Source organism: Heteronotia binoei, unplaced genomic scaffold (genome assembly GCF_032191835.1).
Source record: "Heteronotia binoei isolate CCM8104 ecotype False Entrance Well unplaced genomic scaffold, APGP_CSIRO_Hbin_v1 ptg002207l, whole genome shotgun sequence".
Classification (NCBI taxonomy): domain Eukaryota; kingdom Metazoa; phylum Chordata; class Lepidosauria; order Squamata; family Gekkonidae; genus Heteronotia; species Heteronotia binoei.
Window position 1 is genome coordinate 1 of NW_026800584.1, and position 15,208 is coordinate 15,208.

The window sequence follows — 15,208 nt, forward strand, 5'->3', positions numbered from 1 at the left end:
CTGTATTTCGCAGCGGGGGATTTTCGCGCACGCGACGCAAGGACGTCGCCCGCAAGTGACGTCATCGCGCCGGCGACGTCCCCACGCGGCAGATCTAGGCATTTTTAGGGGGAAACTCTATGGTTTTTCCCGGACGCTCCAGCCATTTGGGAGGGAGAAACTCTATGGGACCTATTGTACCATAGAGTTTTCCATCCCCAATGGCTAGAGCGTCCGGGGAAACCACAGAGTTTTCCTGGAAATGCCTAGAGCGCCCGTGCGGGTAAATTGTCGGGCGATGACGTCACTTCCGGGTGACATCATTGCGCCGGCGATGTAGCCCCCACTCAGACCGGGTGCTTGGCAGCTCTACATAAAACACACGTAAACCACACATGGTACAGATATCTCGCAAACAGCCTTACGTGGCAGCATATGGGGGCTGATCAGCAAGTCAGGGATCCAGTGCTCCGCGGAGGCTATGGCACAGACCGCCTGGGGCAGGGCCTCCGCGGCCCCGGGGACGAGAGGGGCCAGCGGCATCCTGCTGGCTGTTTCGGCGAAGTTTGGTGCGGCCGACTCCCCTCCGGCTGCAAAGGCCGAGGGCGGGCCGACGGAAGGAGGTGGAGGAGACACGCCCGGGACTTCCTGGGGCCCCAAGTGCGGGAAAGGCCCGTTGGCGCAAGAGTGGCGGTATGGGATTTCTTGCTTCAGCCACGGGTACGGGGGCCGCGGCTCCACGACGTGTCCGGAATCTGCAGAGAGGAGAGTCAAACAGGCATGATTGTGGACCGGGAAGACGACCTCCCTCTCCAAGCCCGCCTCCCACAACCTCGAGCACAACTGACAAAAGCCACTTTGGTGTAGTGGTTAAGTGTGTGGACTCTTATCTGGGAGAACCGGGTTTGATTCTCCACTCCTCCACTTGCAACTGCTGGAAAGGCCTTGGGTCAGCCAGAGCTCTCATAGAGTTGTCCTGGAAAGAGCAGCTTCTGTCAGAGCTCTCTCAGCCCCACCCACCTCACAGGGTGTCTGTTTGGACAGGGGGGGGAAGGTACAGGAGATTGTGACCGCTCTGAGACTGAGATTCAGAGTATAGGGCGGGATATAAATCCAATATTGACTTCTTAGAGAGCCAGTTTTGTATAGTGGTTAAGTGCATGGATTCTTATCTGGGAAAACAGAGTTTGACTCCCCACACCTCCACTTGCAGCTGCTGGAATGGCTTTGGGTCAGCCATAGATCTCACAGAGTTGTCCTTGAAAGGGCAGCTTCTGGCAGAGCTCTCTCAGCCCCACCCATCTCACAGGGTGTTTGTTGGGGAGTGAGAGGTAAAGGAGATTGTGACCACTCTGAGACTCATATATAAATCCAATATCTTCTTCTTAGAGAGCCAGTTTGGCGAAGTGGTTAAGTGTGTGGACTCTTATCTGGGAGAACCGGGTTTGATTCCCCAATCCTCCATTTGTGGCTGCTGAGTGACCTTGGGTCAGCCAGAGTTCTCACATAGCTGTCCTGGAAAGAGCAGCTTCTGTCAGGGCTCTCAGAGCCCCACCCACCTCATCTGGTGTCTGTTTGGCGCGGGGGGGAAGGTACAGGAGATTTTGACTGCTCTGAGACTGAGATTCAGAGTATAGGGTGGGATATAAATCCAATATCTACTTTTTCGATAGCCAGTTTTGTATGGACTCTTATCTGGGAGAACCAGGTTTGATTCCCCACTCCTCCACTCTCAGCTGCTGGAATGGCCTTGGGTCAGCCAGAGCTCTCTTATCTGGGAGAACCGGGTTTGATTCCCCACTCCTCCACTTGCAGCTGCTGGAATGGTCTTGGGTCAGCCATAGCTCTCTTATCTGGGAGAACCGGGTTTGATTCCCCACTCTTCCACTTGCAGCTGCTGGAATGGCCTTGGGTCAGCCATAGCTCTCTTATCTGGGAGAACCGGGTTTGATTCCCCACTCCTCCACTTGCAGCTGCTGGAATGGCCTTGGGTCATCCAGAGCTCTCTTATCTGGGAGAACCGGGTTTGATTCCCCACTCCTCCACTTGCAGCTGCTGGAATGGCCTTGGGTCAGCCAGAGCTCTCTTATCTGGGACAACCGGGTTTGATTCCCCACTCCTCCACTTGCAGCTGCTGGAATGGCCTTGGGTCAGCCAGAGCTCTCTTATCTGGGAGAACCGGGTTTGATTCCCCACTCCTCCACTTGCAGCTGCTGGAATGGCCTTGGGTCAGCCAGAGCTCTCTTATCTGGAAGAACCGGGTTTGATTCCCCACTCCTCCACTTGCAGCTGCTGGAATGGCCTTGGGTCAGCCAGAGCTCTCTTATCTGGGAGAACCAGGTTTGATTCCCCATTCCTCCACTTGCAGCTGCTGGGATGGCCTTGGGTCAGCCAGAGCTCTCTTATCTGGGAGAACCGGGTTTGATTCCCCACTCCTCCACTTGCAGCTGCTGGAAGGGCCTTGGGTCAGCCATAGCTCTCGCAGGAGTTGTCCTTGAAAGGGCAGCTTCTGGGAGAGCTCTCTCAGCCCCACCCACCTCCCAGGGAGGTTGTGGGGGGAGAAGAAGATAAAGGAGATTGTGAGCCACTCTGAGATTCAGAGTGAAGGGCGGGGTATAAATCCAATATCATCATCATAAAAAAAGAAGAAGAGAGCAGCAGAGGCTTGTCGAGTTGTCGCTCCAGATGAACACATTTCGCAAGTGCTGGTGTAGCCGCTGCGATCCCCAGCTTGGCAGCATGCAGGTAGACGGCACCTGTTCAAAGCCGGGGTGCAGAGATGGGCTGGCTGGCTGCCCGTTATCACATGTCCCAAATTAGCATTCCTCTTAAGCAAATTCAGCACCTGAATGGGCTTTTCAGCGTTAAGCCTCAAGCCTAAAGGAGTCTCAGCTTCCGTGATCGGACAAGACCAGGCGAGCCTGGACCATGCAGGTCAAGGCGTGAGATAATTAATGTGGTTAACATGTTAAATAACTGACTCAATTTTCTAGCACACCTATCAAAAGAAGAAGAAGACGACTTGCAGATTTATACCCTGCCCTTCTCTCTGAATCAGAGACTCAGAGCGGCTTACAATCTCCTATGTCTTCTCCCACGACAACAGACACCCTGTGAGGTGGGCGGGGCTGGGAGAGCTCTAACAGAAGCTGTCCTTTAAAGGACAACCTCTGCCAGAGCTATGTTTGACCCAAGACCACTTCAGAAGTTGCAAGTGGAGGAGTGGGGAATCAAACCCGGTTCTCCCAGATAAGAGAGCTCTGGCTGACACAAGGCCTTTCCAGCAGCTGCAAGTGGAGGAGTGCAGAATCAAACCCGGTTCTCCTAGATAAGAGAGCTCTGGCTGACCCAAGGCCAGTCCAGTAGCTGCAAGTGGAGGAGTGGGGAATCAAACCCGGTTCTCGCAGATAAGAGAGCTCTGGCTGACCCAAGGCCATTCCAGTAGCTGCAAGTGGAGGAGTGGGGAATCAAACCCAGTTCTCGCAGATAAGAGAGCTATGGCTGACCCAAGGACATTCCAGCAGCTGCAAGTGGAGCAGTGGGGAATCAAACCTGGTTCTCCCAGATAAGAGAGCTCTGGCTGACCCAAGGCCATTCCAGTAGCTGCAAGTGGAGGAGTGGGGAATCAAACCCGGTTCTCCCAGATAAGAGAGCTATGGCTGACCCAAGGCCATTCCAGCAGCTGAAAGTGCAGGACTGGGGAATCAAACCTGGTTCTCCCAGATAAGAGAGCTTTGGCTGACCCAAGGCCATTCCAGGAGGTGCAAGTGCAGGAGTGGGGAATCAAACCCGGTTCTCCCAGATAAGAGAGCTATGGCTGACCCAAGGCCATTCCAGGAGGTGCAAGTGGAGGTGTGGGGAATCAAACCCGGTTCTCCCAGATAAGAGAGCTATGGCTGACCCAAGGCCATTCCAGCAGCTGCAAGTGGAAGAGGGGGAATCAAACCCGGTTCTCCCAGATAAGAGAGCTCTGGCTGACCCAAGGCCATTCCTGCAGCTGCAAGTGGAGGAGGGGGGAATCAAATCCGGTTCTCCCAGATAAGAGAGCTCTGGCTGACCCAAGGCCATTCCAGCAGCTGCAAGTGGAGGAGTGGGGAATCAAAACCGGTTCTCCCAGATAAGAGAGCTCTGGCTGAGCCAAGGCCATTCCTGCAGCTGCAAGTGGAGGAGGGGGGAATCAAACCCGGTTCTCCCAGATAAGAGAGCTCTGGCTGAGCCAAGGCCATTCCTGCAGCTGCAAGTGGAGGAGGGGGGAATCAAACCCGGTTCTCCCAGATAAGAGAGCTCTGGCTGACCCAAGGCCATTCCAGCAGCTGCAAGTGGAGGAGTGGGGAATCAAACCCGGTTCTCCCAGATAAGAGAGCTCTTGCTGACCCAAGGCCATTCCAGCAGCTGCAAGTGGAGCAGTGGGGAATCAAACCTGGTTCTCCCAGATAAGAGAGCTCTGGCTGACCCAAGGCCATTCCAGCAGCTGCAAGTAGAGGGGTGCAGAATCAAACCCGGTTCTCCTAGATAAGAGAGCTCTGGCTGACCCAAGGCCATTCCAGTAGCTGCAAGTGGAGGAGTGGGGAATCAAACCCGGTTCTCCCAGATAAGAGAGCTATGGCTGACCCAAGGCCATTCCAGCAGCTGAAAGTGCAGGAGTGGGGAATCAAACCTGGTTCTCCCAGATAAGAGAGCTTTGGCTGACCCAAGGCCATTCCAGGAGGTGCAAGTGCAGGAGTGGGGAATCAAACCCGGTTCTCCCAGATAAGAGAGCTCTGGCTGACCCAAGGCCATTCCAGCAGCTGCAAGTAGAGGGGTGCAGAATCAAACCCGGTTCTCCTAGATAAGAGAGCTCTGGCTGACCCAAGGCCATTCCAGTAGCTGCAAGTGGAGGAGTGGGGAATCAAACCCGGTTCTCCCAGATAAGAGAGCTATGGCTGACCCAAGGCCATTCCAGTAGCTGCAAGTGGAGGAGTGGGGAATCAAACCCGGTTCTCCCAGATAAGAGAGCTCTGGCTGACCCAAGGCCATTCCAGGAGGTGCAAGTGGAGGTGTGGGGAATCAAACCCGGTTCTCCCAGATAAGAGAGCTATGGCTGACCCAAGGCCATTCCAGGAGGTGCAAGTGGAGGTGTGGGGAATCAAACCCGGTTCTCCCAGATAAGAGAGCTATGGCTGACCCAAGGCCATTCCAGCAGCTGCAAGTGGAAGAGGGGGAATCAAACCCGGTTCTCCCAGATAAGAGAGCTCTGGCTGACCCAAGGCCATTCCTGCAGCTGCAAGTGGAGGAGGGGGGAATCAAACCCGGTTCTCCCAGATAAGAGAGCTCTGGCTGACCCAAGGCCATTCCTGCAGCTGCAAGTGGAGGAGGGGGGAATCAAATCCGGTTCTCCCAGATAAGAGAGCTCTGGCTGACCCAAGGCCATTCCAGCAGCTGCAAGTGGAGGAGTGGGGAATCAAAACCGGTTCTCCCAGATAAGAGAGCTCTGGCTGAGCCAAGGCCATTCCTGCAGCTGCAAATGGAGGAGGGGGGAATCAAACCCGGTTCTCCCAGATAAGAGAGCTCTGGCTGACCCAAGGCCATTCCAGCAGCTGCAAGTGGAGGAGTGGGGAATCAAACCCGGTTCTCCCAGATAAGAGAGCTCTTGCTGAGCCAAGGCCATTCCTGCAGCTGCAAGTAGAGCAGTGGGGAATCAAACCTGGTTCTCCCAGATAAGAGAGCTCTGGCTGACCCAAGGCCATTCCAGCAGCTGAAAGTGCAGGACTGGGGAATCAAACCTGGTTCTCCCAGATAAGAGAGCTTTGGCTGACCCAAGGCCATTCCAGGAGGTGCAAGTGCAGGAGTGGGGAATCAAACCCGGTTCTCCCAGATAAGAGAGCTATGGCTGACCCAAGGCCATTCCAGGAGGTGCAAGTGGAGGTGTGGGGAATCAAACCCGGTTCTCCCAGATAAGAGAGCTATGGCTGACCCAAGGCCATTCCAGCAGCTGCAAGTGGAAGAGGGGGAATCAAACCCGGTTCTCCCAGATAAGAGAGCTCTGGCTGACCCAAGGCCATTCCTGCAGCTGCAAGTGGAGGAGGGGGGAATCAAATCCGGTTCTCCCAGATAAGAGAGCTCTGGCTGACCCAAGGCCATTCCAGCAGCTGCAAGTGGAGGAGTGGGGAATCAAAACCGGTTCTCCCAGATAAGAGAGCTCTGGCTGAGCCAAGGTCATTCCTGCAGCTGCAAGTGGAGGAGGGGGGAATCAAACCCGGTTCTCCCAGATAAGAGAGCTCTGGCTGAGCCAAGGCCATTCCTGCAGCTGCAAGTGGAGGAGGGGGGAATCAAACCCGGTTCTCCCAGATAAGAGAGCTCTGGCTGACCCAAGGCCATTCCAGTAGCTGCAAGTGGAGGAGTGGGGAATCAAACCCGGTTCTCCCAGATAAGAGAGCTATGGCTGACCCAAGGCCATTCCAGCAGCTGAAAGTGCAGGAGTGGGGAATCAAACCTGGTTCTCCCAGATAAGAGAGCTTTGGCTGACCCAAGGCCATTCCAGCAGCTGCAAGTAGAGGGGTGCAGAATCAAACCCGGTTCTCCTAGATAAGAGAGCTCTGGCTGACCCAAGGCCATTCCAGTAGCTGCAAGTGGAGGAGTGGGGAATCAAACCCGGTTCTCCCAGATAAGAGAGCTCTGGCTGACCCAAGGCCATTCCAGCAGCTGCAAGTAGAGGGGTGCAGAATCAAACCCGGTTCTCCTAGATAAGAGAGCTCTGGCTGACCCAAGGCCATTCCAGTAGCTGCAAGTGGAGGAGTGGGGAATCAAACCCGGTTCTCCCAGATAAGAGAGCTATGGCTGACCCAAGGCCATTCCAGTAGCTGCAAGTGGAGGAGTGGGGAATCAAACCCGGTTCTCCCAGATAAGAGAGCTCTGGCTGACCCAAGGCCATTCCAGGAGGTGCAAGTGGAGGTGTGGGGAATGAAACCCGGTTCTCCCAGATAAGAGAGCTATGGCTGACCCAAGGCCATTCCAGGAGGTGCAAGTGGAGGTGTGGGGAATCAAACCCGGTTCTCCCAGATAAGAGAGCTATGGCTGACCCAAGGCCATTCCAGCAGCTGCAAGTGGAAGAGGGGGAATCAAACCCGGTTCTCCCAGATAAGAGAGCTCTGGCTGACCCAAGGCCATTCCTGCAGCTGCAAGTGGAGGAGGGGGGAATCAAACCCGGTTCTCCCAGATAAGAGAGCTCTGGCTGACCCAAGGCCATTCCTGCAGCTGCAAGTGGAGGAGGGGGGAATCAAATCCGGTTCTCCCAGATAAGAGAGCTCTGGCTGAGCCAAGGCCATTCCTGCAGCTGCAAGTGGAGGAGGGGGGAATCAAACCCGGTTCTCCCACATAAGAGAGCTCTGGCTGACCCAAGGCCATTCCAGCAGCTGCAAGTGGAGGAGTGGGGAATCAAACCCGGTTCTCCCAGATAAGAGAGCTCTTGCTGACCCAAGGCCATTCCAGCAGCTGCAAGTGGAGCAGTGGGGAATCAAACCTGGTTCTCCCAGATAAGAGAGCTCTGGCTGACCCAAGGCCATTCCAGCAGCTGCAAGTAGAGGGGTGCAGAATCAAACCCGGTTCTCCTAGATAAGAGAGCTCTGGCTGACCCAAGGCCATTCCAGTAGCTGCAAGTGGAGGAGTGGGGAATCAAACCCGGTTCTCCCAGATAAGAGAGCTATGGCTAACCCAAGGCCATTCCAGCAGCTGAAAGTGCAGGAGTGGGGAATCAAACCTGGTTCTCCCAGATAAGAGAGCTTTGGCTGACCCAAGGCCATTCCAGGAGGTGCAAGTGCAGGAGTGGGGAATCAAACCCGGTTCTCCCAGATAAGAGAGCTCTGGCTGACCCAAGGCCATTCCAGCAGCTGCAAGTAGAGGGGTGCAGAATCAAACCCGGTTCTCCTAGATAAGAGAGCTCTGGCTGACCCAAGGCCATTCCAGTAGCTGCAAGTGGAGGAGTGGGGAATCAAACCCGGTTCTCCCAGATAAGAGAGCTATGGCTGACCCAAGGCCATTCCAGTAGCTGCAAGTGGAGGAGTGGGGAATCAAACCCGGTTCTCCCAGATAAGAGAGCTCTGGCTGACCCAAGGCCATTCCAGGAGGTGCAAGTGGAGGTGTGGGGAATCAAACCCGGTTCTCCCAGATAAGAGAGCTATGGCTGACCCAAGGCCATTCCAGGAGGTGCAAGTGGAGGTGTGGGGAATCAAACCCGGTTCTCCCAGATAAGAGAGCTATGGCTGACCCAAGGCCATTCCAGCAGCTGCAAGTGGAAGAGGGGGAATCAAACCCGGTTCTCCCAGATAAGAGAGCTCTGGCTGACCCAAGGCCATTCCTGCAGCTGCAAGTGGAGGAGGGGGGAATCAAACCCGGTTCTCCCAGATAAGAGAGCTCTGGCTGACCCAAGGCCATTCCTGCAGCTGCAAGTGGAGGAGGGGGGAATCAAATCCGGTTCTCCCAGATAAGAGAGCTCTGGCTGACCCAAGGCCATTCCAGCAGCTGCAAGTGGAGGAGTGGGGAATCAAAACCGGTTCTCCCAGATAAGAGAGCTCTGGCTGAGCCAAGGCCATTCCTGCAGCTGCAAGTGGAGGAGGGGGGAATCAAACCCGGTTCTCCCAGATAAGAGAGCTCTGGCTGACCCAAGGCCATTCCAGCAGCTGCAAGTGGAGGAGTGGGGAATCAAACCCGGTTCTCCCAGATAAGAGAGCTCTTGCTGAGCCAAGGCCATTCCTGCAGCTGCAAGTAGAGCAGTGGGGAATCAAACCTGGTTCTCCCAGATAAGAGAGCTCTGGCTGACCCAAGGCCATTCCAGCAGCTGAAAGTGCAGGACTGGGGAATCAAACCTGGTTCTCCCAGATAAGAGAGCTTTGGCTGACCCAAGGCCATTCCAGGAGGTGCAAGTGCAGGAGTGGGGAATCAAACCCGGTTCTCCCAGATAAGAGAGCTATGGCTGACCCAAGGCCATTCCAGGAGGTGCAAGTGCAGGAGTGGGGAATCAAACCCGGTTCTCCCAGATAAGAGAGCTATGGCTGACCCAAGGCCATTCCAGGAGGTGCAAGTGGAGGTGTGGGGAATCAAACCCGGTTCTCCCAGATAAGAGAGCTATGGCTGACCCAAGGCCATTCCAGCAGCTGCAAGTGGAAGAGGGGGAATCAAACCCGGTTCTCCCAGATAAGAGAGCTCTGGCTGACCCAAGGCCATTCCTGCAGCTGCAAGTGGAGGAGGGGGGAATCAAATCCGGTTCTCCCAGATAAGAGAGCTCTGGCTGACCCAAGGCCATTCCAGCAGCTGCAAGTGGAGGAGTGGGGAATCAAAACCGGTTCTCCCAGATAAGAGAGCTCTGGCTGAGCCAAGGTCATTCCTGCAGCTGCAAGTGGAGGAGGGGGGAATCAAACCCGGTTCTCCCAGATAAGAGAGCTCTGGCTGAGCCAAGGCCATTCCTGCAGCTGCAAGTGGAGGAGGGGGGAATCAAACCCGGTTCTCCCAGATAAGAGAGCTCTGGCTGACCCAAGGCCATTCCAGTAGCTGCAAGTGGAGGAGTGGGGAATCAAACCCGGTTCTCCCAGATAAGAGAGCTATGGCTGACCCAAGGCCATTCCAGCAGCTGAAAGTGCAGGAGTGGGGAATCAAACCTGGTTCTCCCAGATAAGAGAGCTTTGGCTGACCCAAGGCCATTCCAGCAGCTGCAAGTAGAGGGGTGCAGAATCAAACCCGGTTCTCCTAGATAAGAGAGCTCTGGCTGACCCAAGGCCATTCCAGTAGCTGCAAGTGGAGGAGTGGGGAATCAAACCCGGTTCTCCCAGATAAGAGAGCTCTGGCTGACCCAAGGCCATTCCAGCAGCTGCAAGTAGAGGGGTGCAGAATCAAACCCGGTTCTCCTAGATAAGAGAGCTCTGGCTGACCCAAGGCCATTCCAGTAGCTGCAAGTGGAGGAGTGGGGAATCAAACCCGGTTCTCCCAGATAAGAGAGCTATGGCTGACCCAAGGCCATTCCAGTAGCTGCAAGTGGAGGAGTGGGGAATCAAACCCGGTTCTCCCAGATAAGAGAGCTCTGGCTGACCCAAGGCCATTCCAGGAGGTGCAAGTGGAGGTGTGGGGAATCAAACCCGGTTCTCCCAGATAAGAGAGCTATGGCTGACCCAAGGCCATTCCAGGAGGTGCAAGTGGAGGTGTGGGGAATCAAACCCGGTTCTCCCAGATAAGAGAGCTATGGCTGACCCAAGGCCATTCCAGCAGCTGCAAGTGGAAGAGGGGGAATCAAACCCGGTTCTCCCAGATAAGAGAGCTCTGGCTGACCCAAGGCCATTCCTGCAGCTGCAAGTGGAGGAGGGGGGAATCAAACCCGGTTCTCCCAGATAAGAGAGCTCTGGCTGACCCAAGGCCATTCCTGCAGCTGCAAGTGGAGGAGGGGGGAATCAAATCCGGTTCTCCCAGATAAGAGAGCTCTGGCTGAGCCAAGGCCATTCCTGCAGCTGCAAGTGGAGGAGGGGGGAATCAAACCCGGTTCTCCCACATAAGAGAGCTCTGGCTGACCCAAGGCCATTCCAGCAGCTGCAAGTGGAGGAGTGGGGAATCAAACCCGGTTCTCCCAGATAAGAGAGCTCTTGCTGACCCAAGGCCATTCCAGCAGCTGCAAGTGGAGCAGTGGGGAATCAAACCTGGTTCTCCCAGATAAGAGAGCTCTGGCTGACCCAAGGCCATTCCAGCAGCTGCAAGTAGAGGGTTGCAGAATCAAACCCGGTTCTCCTAGATAAGAGAGCTCTGGCTGACCCAAGGCCATTCCAGTAGCTGCAAGTGGAGGAGTGGGGAATCAAACCCGGTTCTCCCAGATAAGAGAGCTATGGCTAACCCAAGGCCATTCCAGCAGCTGAAAGTGCAGGAGTGGGGAATCAAACCTGGTTCTCCCAGATAAGAGAGCTTTGGCTGACCCAAGGCCATTCCAGGAGGTGCAAGTGCAGGAGTGGGGAATCAAACCCGGTTCTCCCAGATAAGAGAGCTCTGGCTGACCCAAGGCCATTCCAGCAGCTGCAAGTAGAGGGGTGCAGAATCAAACCCGGTTCTCCTAGATAAGAGAGCTCTGGCTGACCCAAGGCCATTCCAGTAGCTGCAAGTGGAGGAGTGGGGAATCAAACCCGGTTCTCCCAGATAAGAGAGCTATGGCTGACCCAAGGCCATTCCAGTAGCTGCAAGTGGAGGAGTGGGGAATCAAACCCGGTTCTCCCAGATAAGAGAGCTCTGGCTGACCCAAGGCCATTCCAGGAGGTGCAAGTGGAGGTGTGGGGAATCAAACCCGGTTCTCCCAGATAAGAGAGCTATGGCTGACCCAAGGCCATTCCAGGAGGTGCAAGTGGAGGTGTGGGGAATCAAACCCGGTTCTCCCAGATAAGAGAGCTATGGCTGACCCAAGGCCATTCCAGCAGCTGCAAGTGGAAGAGGGGGAATCAAACCCGGTTCTCCCAGATAAGAGAGCTCTGGCTGACCCAAGGCCATTCCTGCAGCTGCAAGTGGAGGAGGGGGGAATCAAACCCGGTTCTCCCAGATAAGAGAGCTCTGGCTGACCCAAGGCCATTCCTGCAGCTGCAAGTGGAGGAGGGGGGAATCAAATCCGGTTCTCCCAGATAAGAGAGCTCTGGCTGACCCAAGGCCATTCCAGCAGCTGCAAGTGGAGGAGTGGGGAAGCAAAACCGGTTCTCCCAGATAAGAGAGCTCTGGCTGAGCCAAGGCCATTCCTGCAGCTGCAAGTGGAGGAGGGGGGAATCAAACCCGGTTCTCCCAGATAAGAGAGCTCTGGCTGACCCAAGGCCATTCCAGCAGCTGCAAGTGGAGGAGTGGGGAATCAAACCCGGTTCTCCCAGATAAGAGAGCTCTTGCTGAGCCAAGGCCATTCCTGCAGCTGCAAGTAGAGCAGTGGGGAATCAAACCTGGTTCTCCCAGATAAGAGAGCTCTGGCTGACCCAAGGCCATTCCAGCAGCTGAAAGTGCAGGACTGGGGAATCAAACCTGGTTCTCCCAGATAAGAGAGCTTTGGCTGACCCAAGGCCATTCCAGGAGGTGCAAGTGCAGGAGTGGGGAATCAAACCCGGTTCTCCCAGATAAGAGAGCTATGGCTGACCCAAGGCCATTCCAGGAGGTGCAAGTGGAGGTGTGGGGAATCAAACCCGGTTCTCCCAGATAAGAGAGCTATGGCTGACCCAAGGCCATTCCAGCAGCTGCAAGTGGAAGAGGGGGAATCAAACCCGGTTCTCCCAGATAAGAGAGCTCTGGCTGACCCAAGGCCATTCCTGCAGCTGCAAGTGGAGGAGGGGGGAATCAAATCCGGTTCTCCCAGATAAGAGAGCTCTGGCTGACCCAAGGCCATTCCAGCAGCTGCAAGTGGAGGAGTGGGGAATCAAAACCGGTTCTCCCAGATAAGAGAGCTCTGGCTGAGCCAAGGTCATTCCTGCAGCTGCAAGTGGAGGAGGGGGGAATCAAACCCGGTTCTCCCAGATAAGAGAGCTCTGGCTGAGCCAAGGCCATTCCTGCAGCTGCAAGTGGAGGAGGGGGGAATCAAACCCGGTTCTCCCAGATAAGAGAGCTCTGGCTGACCCAAGGCCATTCCAGTAGCTGCAAGTGGAGGAGTGGGGAATCAAACCCGGTTCTCCCAGATAAGAGAGCTATGGCTGACCCAAGGCCATTCCAGCAGCTGAAAGTGCAGGAGTGGGGAATCAAACCTGGTTCTCCCAGATAAGAGAGCTTTGGCTGACCCAAGGCCATTCCAGCAGCTGCAAGTAGAGGGGTGCAGAATCAAACCCGGTTCTCCTAGATAAGAGAGCTCTGGCTGACCCAAGGCCATTCCAGTAGCTGCAAGTGGAGGAGTGGGGAATCAAACCCGGTTCTCCCAGATAAGAGAGCTCTGGCTGACCCAAGGCCATTCCAGCAGCTGCAAGTAGAGGGGTGCAGAATCAAACCCGGTTCTCCTAGATAAGAGAGCTCTGGCTGACCCAAGGCCATTCCAGCAGCTGCAAGTGGAGGAGTGGGGAATCAAACCCGGTTCTCCCAGATAAGAGAGCTCTGGCTGACCCAAGGCCATTCCAGGAGGTGCAAGTGGAGGTGTGGGGAATCAAACCCGGTTCTCCCAGATAAGAGAGCTATGGCTGACCCAAGGCCATTCCAGGAGGTGCAAGTGGAGGTGTGGGGAATCAAACCCGGTTCTCCCAGATAAGAGAGCTATGGCTGACCCAAGGCCATTCCAGCAGCTGCAAGTGGAAGAGGGGGAATCAAACCCGGTTCTCCCAGATAAGAGAGCTCTGGCTGACCCAAGGCCATTCCTGCAGCTGCAAGTGGAGGAGGGGGGAATCAAACCCGGTTCTCCCAGATAAGAGAGCTCTGGCTGACCCAAGGCCATTCCTGCAGCTGCAAGTGGAGGAGGGGGGAATCAAATCCGGTTCTCCCAGATAAGAGAGCTCTGGCTGACCCAAGGCCATTCCAGCAGCTGCAAGTGGAGGAGTGGGGAATCAAAACCGGTTCTCCCAGATAAGAGAGCTCTGGCTGAGCCAAGGCCATTCCTGCAGCTGCAAGTGGAGGAGGGGGGAATCAAACCCGGTTCTCCCAGATAAGAGAGCTCTGGCTGACCCAAGGCCATTCCAGCAGCTGCAAGTGGAGGAGTGGGGAATCAAACCCGGTTCTCCCAGATAAGAGAGCTCTTGCTGAGCCAAGGCCATTCCTGCAGCTGCAAGTAGAGCAGTGGGGAATCAAACCTGGTTCTCCCAGATAAGAGAGCTCTGGCTGACCCAAGGCCATTCCAGCAGCTGAAAGTGCAGGACTGGGGAATCAAACCTGGTTCTCCCAGATAAGAGAGCTTTGGCTGACCCAAGGCCATTCCAGGAGGTGCAAGTGCAGGAGTGGGGAATCAAACCCGGTTCTCCCAGATAAGAGAGCTATGGCTGACCCAAGGCCATTCCAGGAGGTGCAAGTGGAGGTGTGGGGAATCAAACCCGGTTCTCCCAGATAAGAGAGCTATGGCTGACCCAAGGCCATTCCAGCAGCTGCAAGTGGAAGAGGGGGAATCAAACCCGGTTCTCCCAGATAAGAGAGCTCTGGCTGACCCAAGGCCATTCCTGCAGCTGCAAGTGGAGGAGGGGGGAATCAAATCCGGTTCTCCCAGATAAGAGAGCTCTGGCTGACCCAAGGCCATTCCAGCAGCTGCAAGTGGAGGAGTGGGGAATCAAAACCGGTTCTCCCAGATAAGAGAGCTCTGGCTGAGCCAAGGTCATTCCTGCAGCTGCAAGTGGAGGAGGGGGGAATCAAACCCGGTTCTCCCAGATAAGAGAGCTCTGGCTGAGCCAAGGCCATTCCTGCAGCTGCAAGTGGAGGAGGGGGGAATCAAACCCGGTTCTCCCAGATAAGAGAGCTCTGGCTGACCCAAGGCCATTCCAGCAGCTGCAAGTGGAGGAGTGGGGAATCAAACCCGGTTCTCCCAGATAAGAGAGCTCTTGCTGACCCAAGGCCATTCCAGCAGCTGCAAGTGGAGCAGTGGGGAATCAAACCTGGTTCTCCCAGATAAGAGAGCTCTGGCTGACCCAAGGCCATTCCAGCAGCTGCAAGTAGAGGGGTGCAGAATCAAACCCGGTTCTCCTAGATAAGAGAGCTCTGGCTGACCCAAGGCCATTCCAGTAGCTGCAAGTGGAGGAGTGGGGAATCAAACCCGGTTCTCCCAGATAAGAGAGCTATGGCTGACCCAAGGCCATTCCAGCAGCTGAAAGTGCAGGAGTGGGGAATCAAACCTGGTTCTCCCAGATAAGAGAGCTTTGGCTGACCCAAGGCCATTCCAGGAGGTGCAAGTGCAGGAGTGGGGAATCAAACCCGGTTCTCCCAGATAAGAGAGCTCTGGCTGACCCAAGGCCATTCCAGCAGCTGCAAGTAGAGGGGTGCAGAATCAAACCCGGTTCTCCTAGATAAGAGAGCTCTGGCTGACCCAAGGCCATTCCAGTAGCTGCAAGTGGAGGAGTGGGGAATCAAACCCGGTTCTCCCAGATAAGAGAGCTATGGCTGACCCAAGGCCATTCCAGTAGCTGCAAGTGGAGGAGTGGGGAATCAAACCCGGTTCTCCCAGATAAGAGAGCTCTGGCTGACCCAAGGCCATTCCAGGAGGTGCAAGTGGAGGTGTGGGGAATCAAACCCGGTTCTCCCAGATAAGCGAGCTATGGCTGACCCAAGGCCATTCCAGGAGGTGCAAGTGGAGGTGTGGGGAATC

The 15,208-nt window shown here is 55.4% G+C and overlaps 1 protein-coding gene across 1 annotated transcript in view; it reads right to left on the bottom strand.

The window, feature by feature from the left end:
• Window positions 1-404: 404 nt before the first annotated feature.
• The window catches only part of LOC132565940 (interferon regulatory factor 5-like), a gene marked incomplete at its 3' end in the record, with an annotated part of 28,871 nt that continues 14,067 nt past the window's right edge, over window positions 405-15,208 (bottom strand). Inside the window, exon 5 of the mRNA XM_060230560.1 lies at window positions 405-734. Coding sequence (XP_060086543.1) covers window positions 405-734 — 330 coding nt within the window. The remainder of the gene's footprint in view (window positions 735-15,208) is intronic.